The 17,294-nt window shown below is 45.0% G+C and overlaps 1 protein-coding gene across 1 annotated transcript in view; it reads left to right on the top strand.

Moving 5' to 3' along the window:
- The first annotated feature begins 1,766 nt into the window (after positions 1-1,766).
- The window catches only part of IGFN1 (immunoglobulin like and fibronectin type III domain containing 1), a 38,389-nt gene continuing 22,861 nt past the window's right edge, over positions 1,767-17,294 (top strand). Inside the window, exons 1-8 of the mRNA XM_074163366.1 lie at positions 1,767-1,943; positions 7,051-7,190; positions 11,876-11,945; positions 12,465-12,587; positions 15,150-15,289; positions 15,543-15,642; positions 16,496-16,543; positions 17,108-17,153. Of these exons, the coding sequence (XP_074019467.1) occupies positions 11,927-11,945; positions 12,465-12,587; positions 15,150-15,289; positions 15,543-15,642; positions 16,496-16,543; positions 17,108-17,153 (476 nt within the window). The 5' untranslated portion in view covers positions 1,767-1,943; positions 7,051-7,190; positions 11,876-11,926. The remainder of the gene's footprint in view (positions 1,944-7,050; positions 7,191-11,875; positions 11,946-12,464; positions 12,588-15,149; positions 15,290-15,542; positions 15,643-16,495; positions 16,544-17,107; positions 17,154-17,294) is intronic.

A 17,294-nucleotide genomic window follows, 5' to 3' on the forward strand; every position in this document is an offset into this window, starting at 1 on the left:
AGGTCTGGTAACTGGGACACATTTTCCAGTCTATGAGACTGATTTTAACATCTCCTGGGTTGTTAGCACTTCTCTGCTTTTTGAGGCAGAAGATAGTTTAGCTCTCCTACACCATTAAATGGGACCTTCTATGTTCTGCTGACTGTAAATGTGCATAAAGGTGTGTAAATGTGATTCTTTGGGATGTGTCGCCTGCAGTTTATGGCTTAAATTGGTTACAGTATAACCTCAGCAGAGTGTGCGACAGCTCCAGCTCTCCCATCAGCAGGAAGGATGCTCAGCTCTTGGGGGGCAAGGTAGGGAATCCTCAGTAGATTTCAGTTGGCCTCTGTGACATCAAGGAACTGAGAATCCAAACTCAAAAAACTGGTTAATCTAAAGTAAAAGAGTTAGGGAACGATAACCCCATTTCAGTTATCTGGTTTCTTGGAAAATACAAGAAGTCCTCCTGCTCTTTCATCTTTGCACCTCTTGCTGTGCCTTCTTACAACTAAGTGTTTACCAAGGCTTGGTGCATTGGAGATGTAGTTTCATGCAGGTGGGCAATAGGCCCATTGGTGTTGGGGGGATTACTTTCAATTGGTGAGAAGCAAAACCTTTGAAAACGATGCTTGTTTTAGATTCTTGCCTCCCCTGTTGGGTGGTGCTGGACTGGGTGGTGTGAATCCAGGCCAGGTGGCATCGTTGGAGCCGTGGAGTTTGCCCACTGTTCAGCGCTTGAAGTGCTTCGTGTACAGCCTGTCCCACAGGCACATACTCTTATTTGAAGAAGAAGAGCTGCTGAACTTTATCCATCTGCTTTTTGGAGGCATCGATGTGCTAATCTCTGCCCTCCCTCACAGTATTGTAAGGGGTTGCCTTTGAAATTGCTGAATATGACTGACATGGTCACCCAAGGTGTGACACTCCTTGTGGTGAGCAACGTGGGCAATGAAATACCAGAAATGTCTGCAACTTGCAGACCTGGGAAGGAGTGGGAGCCAGGAGAGCTTTGGGTGGTCCATGGGTGCCCACTGCCTTCTGCAAGCTGAGGAAACTGTCTGTGAAACCTCTTCATCCCCTGACTTGGGCATTTTTATTCTGGTACTGTGTCTTGTTTCTCTCAAGATTTATTTAGGTCAGCTCCAGGTGACTCTGGATAAATGTCCCGTAGCAGAGGAAGCTTCTATGGATGAGCCGAACCTTGTCTACCCGTGCGTCTGATCTCCATTTCCAGTCTGACCTCATGTTTCCTAGTCCCCTGGTAGTGCTGCTGAGGTGCCTTTTATTCCCCTTTATTCTCCACTGTGTGACTGCAGTGCAGGCTCATGCTTCCCAACTACATCCCAATAAATTCACACTAGCACTGTGAGCTGGGGCTGGGAAGTACTCTGTCCAGCTCTTATATTCATAATACTAGCTCTTCAAAGAGTTATTTAAAAAGGAGAGTATTTTGAGAAGTCACATCTCTAAATTAGTTATTTTTGAGATTGGTTTCAAGCCAATTAAGCTGCAGTTTCCTTTAAAACATCCAGAGCCATTCAGTTGTATGGAAGTTTTTAATGAGTCACTGTGAAGAGGAAACACAATCTGCAGAAAAAGCACCACTCCAACTGACTTGTGAAACGTTGAAGAATTATGCTAATCTCAAATTTGTCCGGCACCATTACTGGTATGGACTGAAATAATAACGAATAGGAGGCAGGTGCATCGGGTGCCCATTAAAAAAAAATAAAAAGATCTGGATGTCTGGCAGGATAACAGCCCTGTGACAGGCTTCATCTCCCGGAGGGAGAGGGCGCGAGAGAGATTAAGTGTGAGAGAAGGGGAGGCAGAAGGCGAGGGAGCAGCTGAGAAGGATCCCAGGGCTGATCCCGCAGCTGATCACTGGCTGCAGAGAGGAGAGGGCTGAGCTGCAGCTCTGACACAGCCGGGTGGCAGAGAACCCCTGGGGTGACACACAGGTGAGTGCTGCTGTGGACCTTTCAGACAAGTAGCTGTGTTTACTGGGAGCTAAAGTGTGTTTGAGGTCCTTGTGGTCACCTTCACGAGGCAGAAAAGGTGACCGATGGGGAGTGACGGACCCTGCCTGTTTCATGCCTGCACGAAGGGGAACACTTTTGTGAAACTGCCGGATTCCTGGAGCAAGTAGGGGTGAAAATCCACCGGGATTATTTCTGTTTTGGTTATTTCTCCATTGGATGCTGGCATAATTTTCTGTCTCTGGATGACACTTACTTTATTCTGATATTTCAATGCTGCATAAGGTGAGGGTTTGACAGAGGACAACCTTCAGCATGAACGGGACAGCATTCCCAGAAACGGGAGTCCTCCGGCACCTTCGTAGGTGCCAGACCTTAACTTGTGCAGCATAGGTCAGGCAGGAGAGTGCTAGAACAATGTTGAAAATAATGCTCAGGTGTCCCTCAAAGAAAGCAGGAAGGTGGCACATACTGTGGCCTCTTGGGGTTTCAGAGAGATTTTCTTAGCATTTGTTTCAGTGTCAAACTCCCTGGCACATTAGGGCATGAAATATTAAAATAGCTCGTCGTGTGAGAACTGGGCTTTTTTCATCTGTTGCCACTGGCAGATTGGGGAAACAAATAAATAAATCAGAACTGGGGTACTGTTATGTGCTCTAGTTTGAAGGGGGGGGGAGATGAGAAAAAGCCTTATAACTTTAATCCCTTGTGGCATCTGAATAGCACAATATTTTTTTTACTGCATGCAGTGAGTTTTATTAACCCTCAGCATGGCTGAGGGCTGGTGAATGCAAAGCGGTTCGAATGTACATAGTTAATTTTAGCTGGAAAAGAAGACATTCAGCAAAGTCCAGTGGCCATATAGGGTCAAATGAAAGCGGTACAGAGAAGCCTGAGTCTCTACATTCATTAAAGTACACGATGGGTTAAAATGTTGTTTTCTTTGGTGTCTCAAGGAGGGGTGAAAAGTCCTGATGGGGTGATATGTCTTGTAATATGTTGATACTTAATCGCATCTTTGGGGAGTCTATATTAACCGTCTGTTGCCCTCTATTATTTTTTTTTGTCCAAATGGAAGGGGAAAAGTGAACCCCACCGCTGGGCAGCCCGGGCGCTGGAGCATGCGGGAAAGCGAGTCATGAGGCAGCTCTCACAAGGTGGGAATGTCAGGTTTATGTGCAGCCAGGCTCCATCTAAATCATGGATTGTGCTGGCAAACCCCTCCGCTCAGTCACAGATGGAAACAGATTTAATCCGTCCTGAACAGGGGAACAGGAGGAATCCCGTGCACCCTGGGAAGGAGGCAGCTAATCTGCAGTGTGAAAGCAGAGCGCTGCTGCTTCTTGAATTCGTTACCCTGATTCTAAGCTTTTCCGTATGTTGAGTTGCATCTCAGCGTGTGAAAGTCCAGCCAACTGCAGTGGGTCTAATCATGGCTCTGTGTGAACAGCGATGACAGACCTCAGCTTACTGGTGTCAAAGGGGCGGACTGGCATCTTGGGTGTGGGAGGTAAAATAACCAAGGTTTCGAGCCTTAAAATAGTCCCTTAAATTTCTTCTGGATGGTACAACATGGATGATGTGGTGTTGAGGGACTGGGCTGAGCATGGGCATCTTCCACTGGAATCAGAGGGAGCTGCAAATACTCAATACATTTATTAAATGCATCACATTTATTTAAAATCAAATATTATGAGTGAAGAAAACTCATTAGGGGCACCAGTGTGCATGGTGTGACTATTCCTCATCCTGGAGCAGGGCATTTTCCTGGTAAAATCAAAATGTCATCCTGTGACCCACCTGGTCCATGGCCTGATCTGACCAAAAGGATGGCCTTTTACGTGACCAGCAAGACCAGCAGTCAGAGTCACCTGATTCAATACAGTACATTGGGTGGTTGTAGGGGTGCAGGTAACTGGTTGTCTTCACTAAATTTGGACCTTTATTCCATTTTCCATGCCCTTGCCCATCCTTAAATGAATGCAGCTTTTTTTTGTGTAGTGTTTATGGGGTTCCCTTTGCTATTATGTCAAAGTAGACTTTGAACCTGGCCATTGAACTGAATATTTCTGCCCCAAGACCTCCCTGACATCACCTTGACCTTCAGCACGGGGACTGAGCGGACACCCGTCTGCAGGGGAATGGCGTGGCTTGGCCAAGTGACTCATGTATGAGAGTAGCTGTTGACCTTGGTTCTCTGACCATGAGATGGAAAATCCAGACAGGTTTTTGGTCCTACCAGGTCTTGGTTTCTTCACTTCTTGCTCTAAGCTGTGCAGTAGGCACCAACAGTCTATAGGAAGAGTTGTGCCAGTGGTCACCGGTCAGAAGGGGTAGACTTCGTATTGATATAGGGAAGAAGAAGGCAATTACAGGGAAGATCGGAAGAGTTTCCTTTCCAGATAAAACGTACTTTTAAATTCAGTCCTGAAATAACTGTCCTGCAGCTGTTGCCTCTTGACGGTTCTTCACTGCCCTTCATTAGGGGAATGAACTTGCTTCCAGGGAAAAACGTTCTCCCTTCGGTGACCGCTGCTGAATGTGCCAGGCTTCATTATGACATTTTGCAGGTTTTCAGTGGTATGCGATGACTTATCCACTGGCATGCAGGGGTTAACGGGATTTTTGGGTGGGCGGGTGGAAAACAAGCTGTGAAATGGAAGAAGGTCAGTCTCTTGCAGGAGTTTGCTCTGTCACAGATGGTTTTAAGTTATCAGTCCATCTGTAGGAGAGGTCTCCATTCTTGTCCCCTCAAGAAAACTGTAAAATCAGGGCTGGAAATAAGGCAAAGCCCAGCCGGGTCCAGGTTCAGTGGACCAGGCAGAATTGTGGCTCTCCTTGTACTTGCTAGACCCAAGTAGCTATCTAATTAGGAGTTACCTAATTAGGAGTTCCTCAGTTGTTCAAGCAAACCCCAACAGCTAGATGCGATTTGAGACTAAATATCATCTCGGCGCACGTCTCAGTGGGGACAAATCACTGGAAAGAGGGTACACGGGCAGGGGAACCACAGAAAACCATGTGGCTCCAGATGGCTCAGGTCCTTTGGTCGGGCTGATGCTGTGAAGTGGAAGGTTCTGCTGCGGTTGATGAGAGCTGGATGCAGGTTTCAGTAGGAACTGATAAATGCTTCCTCTGGGAGCGTTCCCATGGCTTCATGAAGTGTTACCGTCTTGGGAGACTTGTGTAGCAACTGCATTTATTAAAGGTACTTAATGTTAAGGCTACAGCATCCGATCAACAGAGTGACAGAAATGCTGCCCTGGACCAGTCAGACAATGTCTGTGGAAGGATCCTTGGGATGGTCGTTGGCCAGAAACATTGGCCCACAGGAAGGGGCTGTGGGAAACCCACTGGGACACTGCTAGAAAAGTGTCTGCTACTGAGTGAGAGGATGTTCCAGCAGCAAATGGAGAATCCTTGCTTCTTGACTTGCTGACTTCCAAGTTGTTTACATTTGACTTTGGAATTGTTTCTACTTTTCTATCACTGCAAATGTAACGAAGGGTGTAGATCTGAATGATCTTACCCCTGGCAGCAGTTTGAACAATCGCGTTTTCCTCTATTGATGTTGTTTTCTTCTGAACTGGGAAGGTATAAGTACTGTCACCAGCAATAACTGTCAAACAGAAAGAAGGAATGAAGAAAATTACTCCAGAATCTCATTTTCACATTCATGTTTCAAATTGTTGATTAAAATGGTGATCCCCAGCCCTGCAAAGGAGAAGGTTTTGATATCTGGATGAGAACAGCTGAGGGATCATACTGCTGCCACCAGTGTCTTTTCCACTGAAAGATTGTCTTTCTAAAACATTTCTAAAAGAAATGGTTCTTCCATCTTCATCCTGTCTAACATGAGTCTTAGCTGTAGGACCAGGCTTTTGCTCTATGTTCCCTTCCCCGTTAGCCACATATTTTAGAACTCTAATCTGATGGGATACCAGAGGAAAGCCTTGTTCTGGTTCTGGTAGCCCAGACATCATGTGAATTATGGTCACCATGATAAAAATACTTCCATTCCCAACTTCTGGACTCAGCCCTTCATCTCAGAGTTGAACAAGAGGATTTAATAGGAATCACATGCACACAATGCAAAGGGAAACAAGACCGAATGGTCTCAGGACAGAGTGGAGGGAAGCAGACTCCCAGAGGGAGCAGGCTGGGCTGCCAGTGCTGCTGGGAGGAGAGAGCATTCTCTCCCAAAATGGCCATCTCTGTGAGCATCAGGAATGAGATAGAGGTACCTTTGCTTTCACGTGAGCTCAGGCCGTTTGAGCTTTCCGAGCAGAGGAAGGAAGGTTTACAGATTGGAAGCAAAAGATTTTGGAGCACAATATGCTGCACTTGCACCCCTAGGGTACACCTGTCCTTGGAAATAAGCAGCTCATGGGAATAGGGATCAGCCTGTGGCTGTGCTGGAAGGAAAGATGGCAGACTGAGGTGTCTGCAGATTGAGGTGTCTGTTTTGGCTGTAGCAGTGAAGCTGTTCTAGGAGGAACTGGATTTCTTTCAGACCTCTCAGAATAGCTCAGACTGAAAGACTCCAGCTATGAAGGCCAAGCCTAGGCATGGTTGACCCATACACAAATGCAATAATCCACTGGTTTTACTTCTTTTCTAAGGAATGATGAGATCTCCTAAGGACTCATGGCCTCTGAGAACCAGTCTAGTGGCGTGTCCTACAAAACTTGGATGTACAGCTTGTCCCTTCCTTGGAAAAGCCATTGATCTGCACAAGTGTTTGTCCTTTGAGGCACAAAGTCTTGACCCAGCTTGCACTTGGGAATCCAGTGTTGCCTTGACTGATGGTCGCATCTGACCAAGCTGGCCCATTGCCTTGGCTGAGGCTTGCCAAAGGCACCGGGTTCAATGGCACCTCCCCTGGTGCCGTAGGAAGCCGGGGTGTATAATGAGCCCCCTACAACCGCGCACGGCGCAGTATAGAGACATCCTGGCTGGGCAGCTCCTGAGCACAGACCCAGCTTCTAGGAGAGTGGAGAGGTGTGAGCGGGACAAGAATTTGTCATTTCTTTTACCACTTTGTCACATTTACAACAGACTAATAAGGGAGGTGGTTTCTTTCATATAGATTGTGAATATCAAGACCCAGAAACCTGGTGAATGGCAATGAGGAGCTCTGCGCTCTGAATCAACGGACAAAGCCACCGTGGTCCTGGGAGACACAGAACTGACTTCAAGCAGGATCATCTCAGAAGCCTAACCTGTAAGGTAATGAGATTGGTCGTGTCACCACAGGGATTTGTGTGGGAGTGTTACAGAGCTGGGATATGAAGTGTCGCCTTCACTGGCGCGGTAGATATCGCTCTGTGTTGCAGTAGGTCTGAACGTTGTTGTAAATGTTCCAGGTGGAGCTATCTCCTACAGCGTACACTGATTTCCATGGTAAGGTGGGAGGCAGTTGAAGATCTGCTGTAACTGTCCCATGGAGCTAACGTGGGACCTGTGGCACAGCCACGCTCTGGTTTCTAATGGTTTTTATCTTGGATGTGTTGTTTCTTGGGACAATAAGTAGGGATTTGTTATTTTTACTTCTGGACATTTAGTAACACTCGGTTGTATTTGCTCTGCAATATTTCTATAAATTTATTGACTGTATGAAAAGGCATGTCTGTGCTATGAAAGGATTCCTGGGTATGTTGTGGACGATGAAAGGAACAGACCGACCTGTTCTTGTGTTCTCATCCCAGACCTGCCTCACCAAACTGGCGTGAATTCACTGTCCTGTTCACTGCTGTCAGGGCTTCCTTGCTTTCCTTCACGTAGAAAATATAGATGGTGTGTGTCTCCTTTTGGCATTTTATATCAATGCCACTTTCATGAGTAAATAGCTATGGAGTATCTGGTGTATGTGTACGTAAATTGTGGACAGCATGAGCCATCGCTTATGTTATATTCCTAATCCCTCAGGCAGAAGAGAAGATCAAGTCAAGTATTGATTTACCGCAGGGATAAGTCACACAAAATCTGATCCTTGGGCATCCCTCCCCACTCTCCACAAGCCCTCCATTCATCACTGGGGAGCTGGTGACGTTCCCCCTCTCTGACCTGCTCACAAGTTTTCATGAAGCTGCACTTCTGCAGTTGGTGGCCTTCAGCTCTGGGGTTCTAACCGAAGTCTTTGAGGTTTTTCCTTTAAAAATCTTCTGAAATGGGAAGACTCAAGCACAAAATACTACTTAAAGTTAACAAATAAGCAAAGAAAGCCTACCCAAAGCTAAAAGAGAAATTTTAGGTGAGAGATCCTTCTGTTCAGTGAGTATCTGGGTCCTCTGGTGTAAAGCACAGCTAGAATTTGAGACTGAGCACAGAACAATTTAGTATTTTGCTTAGAACATTCACTGTGTCGGGTCTGTCCTGACTTTTATGAATTACAAAGAGAAAGAGAATGCTGCATCTGCTGCTGCTGAGTTTATTATAATGATGATTCAAGTCTTCTACCGTGGTCTGTCCTGATGGCTTTGTACCCCACATTTACTGTGCCGATGTCTGTGGGACAGCCCGAGCCTCTGGACCATCGCCGCCATTCGGACCCCTCCCTGCCTGGCACTTCTCTACAAGTTTGGCTAATTTTGCTCACCAGTCTCTGCCAGCAATTATGTCACTTCTTGTCTGTGTGTTTCACTGTCTGAACCTCATAAATAACTGGATGTGACAGCACTAGTACCTTCAAATCCTGTGACTCCCAAATGTTTTGCTTATTCACTTCTCTGATTTATGGCCCTATCTCTAATGTCCCGTCTGACTGTGAAAGGGAACGGGCTCTCGCTCCGTCTCATCCAGAGAGATTGATGGATGGACAAGGTGAAGGGCAGAGCTCTGGTCCCATCAGGCTACCTCCTTTATTCTGGTGGATTAACCATATTGTCAGCAGTCATGGGCTCGCTCCTGCTCCACAATCGAAGCCCTGGAAGTTTTGCCACTGTCCCCAAAGGGGATGTCTCCACAGTTGAAAAGCCAACAGACTCCTGGGATGAGAAATAGCCAGGTCTTGGCTGAGCAAGGCAAATGGATGACAACGATGTGTTTGTCAGAGGAGGGAGAGTGTTGAGCTACTTCCAGCGTTAGCCCTGGAGCGCTGGGCGTGCTGGTCAACAGCACTTCATCTCGGGGGGCAGGTTGCGTTGTGCAAATATTTGTCTGCCTCTGTTGAATAGGAGCCTCAGTGATCATCCTGCTGTGGACACCTTTGTTTCAAGCAGCTGTGAATAGAGATATGAATTACACTCTGACAATTTTTGGAAGGCTTTTGCCATCTTTCTTTTCTTTTAAAAAAAAAAATCTGATTTCTTTTTCTGGGGTTGAACTGAAGTCAAAGCAAAAACATGGTTATTCGTGTAACAAGGGAGTAGAAATGTTAAAAGTAAACAGGGCAGGGTCTGAATGACTCTGTGCCAGCTGATATATTATTTTCTGGTCCTTATTTAACACAGAAGACACTAGAAAATATGATGTGGTTGGATTAATTACGCTGAAGGAATGTTCTCTTGCATATCCTGGCACTGTTATTTTAACTGTGCAATCAATGTGTAGCATTAACATGCTTCTGTCTCACTCACCAGAAGGCAAGAATTCACAGGAGTTTAAGGACTCACAGCAGCTTATCTTTAATCCAAATGAATTTCTGAAATATTTAAGGCCAGCAGTATACGCGTAGTGCACATAGTGCATGTTGTACATTGGGAGGATGCGTACATGGTGCCTATTACTATCAATAAAAATATTGTCAGTATTTGTTTTTTTTTAAAACCAGATGTAAACGTTGCCATCTCTCAGTAGGTTATAATTATATTAACATTTATCCACAGTCACACCAGACTGAGAACAACTGTCTGACATGGTGCATTTGGTAACATAAGAAAATAGTAAGTTTCTTGATGGCTTTGGACCTGAGAATTTGGATCATGTTGGTGTTTCAGTGTAGATGCTTGTCAGTATTGCCTGGAGTGGAGGGAAGAAGTCGGGAGCAGCAAAGAACAAATGTGAGCCTAACGTAAGAAGAGCTTCAGGGAATACTGTTGGAAGCTACTGTCAAGTAATTATGTTTGTTGAAAGTTGTAAGCATTAGACATTTCAGCTCCAGGAGTGGTGACAAGTTTAGGAAGATACAAGATTGCAAAAGGCAATAGGGGATTATAATGTTTGCTATTAATACAGTTCAGTACTTTGGAGGACAAATTAAGTCCATCAGAAGAGGGTGATCAAGAGTCTCTGAAAATCTCTGCTATTTGCTGTGCAATGCCCTGCCCGGTACAGGGCAGGATGCCCTGGAATCGTCTTATTTTCGTTTAATTTGTGTGTGGTTTCCTTCCCACAAGCTGTTCATTCCCTTCATTTGCAATTTTTAAAACATCTACAAATAGATAACAGAAGTAACTACGTGATACGCCAAAATATCAAGAAGTAACTACGTGATATGCTGAAATATCAACACACAAAAGCTGGGACACCGAAATGTAAAACTCTTGTTTTGGTGGACAGCAACAGAAGCCGCCCCCGGACACCAGGCTGGGGGGGGGACAGAAGGAGAGGACTTGGCTGTCGTTCCACAGTCCTTTCCCATTCCCGTTATTTCACGTGCATTTCCACTGAAGGCAGTGAGGCTTCCAGAATGATTTTCCAAGTAATCAGTCATGATCCGGTAGTTATTTATGAGATTTGTAGAGTGTGCAGAGCCCTAAAATAAGATTTGTGTTAAGGACAACAGTGGAGCCAGCGATTTGTTGTGGAAAGATGTCTCCTTTCCTATTTGCAACCACTGATGAATGGAAAAACAAAGTTTATCTTTTTGGTTCAGAATTTGACGCATGAGTAGTGTGAGTTACACTTTGTTTGGCCTATCCATGGGCCATAGGGTGTGGATGAGTTTTATTAGCTTAGGTGTCTTCCACCCTTAGCTGAAACCAAGTATCACACAGATAATGCAACTCCGAAGTAAATTTAACTGGGAAATGTTGGGATCCCACCGAGTTTTCCTCAGGTGTGGGGTGGCAATGCCGGGTGGGATGAAGGTCTGATGGAGGGAGCAGAATTCAGATCACAGATGTGCTGACCACGTCCATCTGCCTTTTAAAAGTGTTAAAAGCTGCATGTTCTCGTGTGACTCTGTGTTGACTGAAGGAGTGCAGAGGGTAAATAGAGACACGGCATTAATCCCACAGGGGAATCTAATCTAATTGCTCTTTCAGAGCTGCAGTAACTCTATAGTTTCTGAGCATCTCTCATATGACAAGGAATCTGCCTTCACAGTTTGCTTGCGAGATAGTGATGTGTTACATTACATGTTGTCCAATTTATAAATATGGAGAAAGAGGCACCTTTGGCAGAAGGTCACGAATGATCTGTAACAATAACTAGTTAATGCCAACTTCACACTTCACCATTTCCTTCTAAAGTAATTAGTAGCTTATAGTCTGCTCTCAGGCCTGTTGCTAATTTAAACAAGCTAATTTAGATCAGGATGTGCTTCTGCTTCATGCCTCAGTTTAGACATCCATCTCTGTGGCTTTCTTCTCAGCAACTGCTCTCGCCATCCATCAGAACTCACCACGTGAGTGCCATGTGGTGTAATATTTGCCTGAAACACGAGAGGAGGTCTTTGGAGGGAAGCCAGATGACATGGAAATGGAAGAGGTGACAGAGGGATGCTGTTAGATGTGTGTATTTTCCAGTTAGCCCTGCTGGCCATTTTCATACCTGCTTTGTGGTGGGTCAAAACTGTGTCACAACGTGTTTTGGAAAGACATGTCATATGTGGACTGGCAGCCCTCTCTCCACTTGGCTGCTGGGGTGTGGCGAGCGAGGAAGGGCAAACACGTTGCAAAAGTGAGCAGCATCAAGGTCTGTCATTTCCCTTGTGAGCTGTAAATAATGAAACGATTTGCATTTTTCTACAGGAGAACCCCGTAGTCTGTTTGTGCTGACCCCAGGGAGCTGAGCAAAGCACCATGACAAGTCATCGGGAAGGTGAGACAACAGACACAGCTGTGAAAACTGCCTGGGGAATCCCCAAGAATAACCCCAACTTGCTTTGCTTGTTGTTTGGTGTTTGGGTGTCTGTCTCCCACCACCATGAGGAGAGACACCAGTAACTGGCCCATCAGGTTCTGCTGACCTTTGCCAATACCGTCTTTCTCATGCCAGATTCTGAAGTTTTATTTGGAACAATAACTGATGTAAAGCATTCTCCATCCAAATCAGTGCTAGACCTGTAAGACAATGTGGCCCTGGATTGTGATCTTGATTGCAGATTTTCCCCCTTTAGCCCTACCTTTGCATGAAATCAGCAAAAAGCACTGACCTTCGTGCTCCAGCCTTTGGACACACTTGGAGCCTGTCGTACTAGAACAGATGGGTCCTTTGTAGCGCAGGAGGAGCCGAGCAGAGACAGTTCCTGTTCTGCAGGGAGGCAGTGCAGATTGAGAGACTGTTTCTAAAGGACAAACATTTTATCTTAATCAAATGTATTTTTCCTTGCCTTTCTAGTAAAATCCTTCAAGAAATCCTCTGTCCCAGGAGTTCTTATCACCCAGTTTGTGGATAGTATTCCACAAGGATGCAGTACACCTGACTTTGAGCGGAAACCTGTTTCTCTGACATTGCAGGAAGGTGAGATTCTTGAAAAACAGTCAAAGTCATAGACGGGGAGGCTTGGCTCCACATCTAACCTATATGAAACAATTATCATAATTAAATCAAGCAAGTTTCTAAAGAGATTTGACTATAACATAAAAAAGTGTTGTGTGGCCAAAATCTTTGTTGTACTGATGAAAATTCCATACTGATGGAGGTTTCCCGAGTTTCCCCTGGTGTATGTGAGATCAAAAACTGGCTCCTAATGTATACAAGAAATGCTGTGACTTTTGCAGGAAGCTCCCACTCCAGAGTGTTTTGCAGCAAAAGATTGAGCATGTCAAAAAAGGTGGTTTTTTCCTATTGAATTAATTTATGAGTATTCAGCACATAAAATTAACTGCTTTTTAAAGTAAGATATACTGACTGCTGGTATTATTTAGACTGTATTTCTTCTTCAAGAAGCAATATGGATCTTGCATAGGGTAGAGAAGGCAACTAATGAGCCAAGACCGAAAGTGATTGGAAGCCTTTCAGCAATCTCTGCCCTTGCAGAGAGACACTTACTTTTGTGGAGTGGGAAAGCCAGGGCACGTTGTGTAGCTCCTCTTCCCTCACAAGGCTGAGCCGTTCGTAGCACCCTGGATTTCAGTGTTGTCACACCCATCTGTTGATTTTCACCGGCCGTTGAGATTTTATGAAGGAGCACAGTGGCCTCTAGTGGTACCTCTCTCCTCCTCCTCCTCCTCCACCTTCCTCCACCTGCACGTTTCAGGCATGAACCAAGGCAGTGGCCAGTCATCCTATCTACATTTTCCAAGTTATTCCATTTACAGTAGGTTCCTCATAGTTCACATACAAAATGTTAGGATGTTCTGGTCAGTCACTGTGGAAACTGAAGGCCGTGTCCATGCAGATGCACGATGAGTGTCTTTAATTATATCATCATCACCCCATTGCATTCGGTGCATGGATTAGCTGATAGTTCTAGCTGTGGACGGCAAGCATGGGAAATTGCAGCCCAGAATGGTCAACATTTGACAAAGGTAGAATCAATTGGAAAGAGACTTTAATAATAGATAGTACTGCAGTCTCAGAAAAAGTTGCAAGATGCCCTTCGGTACATGACAGGAGCTTGCTGCATCAAGTGTTTTGTTGGTGACTGCAGAAGGGTGTGGGAAACACTGCAAGACCTTCTGGAGAAAAATTTTAACAGTGTTGGTCACCTGAAGACCAAAACTATTGCAAAAGACAGACAGTAATCATTTCCTCCCTGAGTTATCCATGGGTCACTCATCTCCATTTCGATTCCCCTGTGACACTCCCACTTACCTACACCTGAGTCACTTCTCTGTTGTGTTGGGTCGTAGTGTTTCCTGTGTCTTTAGAGCCTTGTGGATGAGCAAGGAAAGGTTTATAGGAGGCAGTGGTAAAGCTGTTGGAGGTTTCTGTGGGCAGTTGCAGGATACGCGGGTTCTGAGGGGAGCGGAGATGAAGGAGAGAGCTCCCAGGTCAACCCCATCCTGGTGTGTTTGGGGTGCGAGGTGGTGCCAGGCTGGCAGAGGAGGAAGGCTCTGCAGAAAGATGCCATGCAGGGAGTACCTAGGGAAACACCCCATCCCACACGGGTCCTCCCCGTTGTGGTGCAGTGTTTTCTGTTATGAACATGCTTTCTTAAGCGTGCAGAGAGGGTATCTTCTTGTTTCCACCTCCTAATGAATCCAAATTTATCCAAATGAAAAAGATATCGGAGCTGCAACTATTCACAGATGAATTTACTGATGTGTAGAGAGAGGAGACTCCAGCACAGTGAGTCCTGTATCATTTAACATCCTGCCCAGCATGGTCACAACGAAGGGTATAGTCTGAAGGAAAGGAGAAGCGATGGGAGCTTGTAGGGGAACGTGTGTGTGGTGAGAATGGATTTGGGCGCTTCATGGCTGTGGGGCAAGCAGTGTGTACATGTTGCCAGAAGCAAGCCTGGGCTGAGCTTGCTCTAGCGCTGCTGATTTCAGAGATGATCGGAGGATGTTAACAGCCATGTCTGTCGGGCTAACACCACATTTTAAAGGTCTTTTCTTGCTGAATACAGGCAAACTGTGATATTATTGATGTGGGGAAAGATAGCCCAGCCTGGACTTGAGCTAATAACTGTTTGCTCTTTGACCCTGCTCAAATATTGAGGGAGTTCAAAATCGGACCAAGATACCAAAAATGTGCTCTCTTGGGTACATAATTTCTCCATCCACGTGGCTGTGCAGTAAAAACACCAGCAGAGACCTGTGTGTCACCCCTGTATGTGTCAGTGGTGAATTTTAAAGTTAGTTTCCAAGTATTCTCTTTGAAAGTCTGTCAGTTAGAGCAGAGATTATGGCAAATGTCTTGCAGGAATTGGGCATTTAATGCAACTAAATTTAGGCATCTTTTACAGAGAAAACAAAAAGAATTATTTTTGAAGAATGTTTTTGCCTAAAACAACAGAGAGGCCTTACTCTGGGGATCACTCTGTTGATAACACAGGGAGCCTGGCATGAGAGTCCTCATGTCCAAGCCTGGACATGATGTCTTAAATAACTAATCTCTTGCCTCTTTTCAAAGGTAAAGATGCCATTTTCAGAGCTGTGGTCAAAGGTGTCCCAGCCCCTGAGGTGAAATGGGCACGTGCCCAAGGAGCAATGGATGATCCTGCCAAATATGGAATATTCTTCAATAACGCCACAAATGAATTCATTCTGCAGGTAAAGATCAAATATTTCGGACAGGACTCATGGAACTGAGAGAGCAATGGAAAGGACAAACTGCACTGGGCAGGTAGATGTGTAAATGTCACCAGATCTGAGATAGCACAAAGATAAGCAAACAAAGCTTTTTAGAGTCATTTTGGGAACAGAGGAAAGATCTGAGGTGTCTTTGAGTAGCTGTTTTGTTAGAAGCTGAAGGTGTGTGAATTGAACAACAGCTCTGAGCTCATACTGTGTTCTTCTTTTTAAGATAAACAAGATCACTGTGGGTGACAGCGATTTGTATCGTTGCTTTGCTGTGAATGACTACGGGGAAGCTTACTGTTCTGTTGGGCTCAGGATCATACAAGGTAGGACTTAGCAGTTCTGTGTTGCCTGTGTCCTGTGGTCCCAAGTAGTTGGCTTTGCTGTCCTCTGGGGGTGGGCACCCAGAGCATTGTCTAATTATCCTTGGTGTGAAGGTCTATTTTTCCACTCACTGAGGACTGGGGTCTTCTGTGACTCCCCCCACTTTGGTGGCTCCATGGCTGAATGAGCTCTGGGGAGAAGGAAGTGGTGGTGTGGTCACTGCACTAGACCATAACCAGAGGCTCTGGATTTAGTGTTGAATTGGCTCAATCCTTTCTTTATGATATTGAACAAACCACTCTCCTCAGAGGGATCCATCCCACTTCAGATGTCTCTTGTGTCCACCTGACCTGGTCCCTTGCTTTCCTTTTTGGAAGAGAGAGAAATGGCCCCTTTGTGGCTAAAATATAACTGACCTATTCTTGGGATCCACTTGAGCAGGAGATGGACTATGTTGGAAGTGTCTGTTTTACCTGTGTGCCTGTAAAGTACATTTAGAAGGCAACTGGCTGCATTTGGCCAGATAATCCTTGCACCTTGGCTCCCCATCTCTAAAACAAGTTGTTAATATTTCCTACCTTTCCTTAAACCATGAGCTTCATAAGGCAGAAAGAGTCTCCTCCACTGTGTAGAGTATCCAGTCGGCGCAGAGTCAATTGCAATAGAAATATTGCATTTATAGATGGAGATTAATAGGAGTCAATGTCAGATTGACAAGGAAATCCAGACTGGGATTTCCTCTTGCATTGGTAACACACAGATGTTTTATAGTTCATTGGTTTTCTGGTGTTAGTCTGACCGTTACCTCCTTCATCTTATGGCTTGTTTTTCCTGTTTTTTCTTATAAACAATCAGTTGGCTTTAAGAGGAAGGCGAAATATGTTCCTGTTCATGCTGCTGATGGTAAGTTAGTGTTAGTTATATACATATATTTTATTTTTTGGCGGTATAGTTAATGTTCCTCTGTCTACCACATTATTGCTACCCCAAAGTTGTAAAGAATAAAGTAAGAGAAGGGTTAATTAATCTAATGTTTTATTGTCTCTTTCTGCTTGGTATTTACCTTTGGGTAAAGTGATGATCTTAGACATGGCTTTGAGCTGTTCTAGTTGATGATTCTGGAATCATTAGTGCTAGAAAATGATTTGGTGATGTCAAATACAGCTGGATCAAACATGTTAACACAGCTGGAAAATAGTGGGTTTCTAGAGTGTCCTCTCTAGAAAGAGGAAAGCCTCTTGGGAAGCGAAGAACTTTAATAGCACTCAAAAGACATGAGTATGGCACAGAAAACTGTCACTGAGTTTCATGACACTTTTCTTTTTTGCAAAGTGTGAAAAAATCACCAGAGTAAGCAGCATAGTTGGATGGCCTAATGTCAGTGGGTATTTTGCATTATCTTCTTTTTGGGGATATATTTCACTGTGTTGGGTATCTGAATGTTTGTTGTTTCCTCCTCTTTAACAGAGTTAAAGAAGAAGCTTCAGGACTCCAGGAGGATGCTGAGGAAGCGGTAAGGCTCCATTAGGAAGCCATTGTTACACTTCCTATACGTTTCTTGATGATAGGGGATGGCTTCAGAGATCTTCAAAGCAACTCTTCTTGTGTCCAAAATTGTTGTGAGACTCAGTATGGAGAGACGTAACAGAACAGT

Source organism: Numenius arquata, chromosome 24 (assembly GCF_964106895.1).
Source record: "Numenius arquata chromosome 24, bNumArq3.hap1.1, whole genome shotgun sequence".
NCBI classification, from domain to species: Eukaryota; Metazoa; Chordata; class Aves; order Charadriiformes; family Scolopacidae; genus Numenius; species Numenius arquata.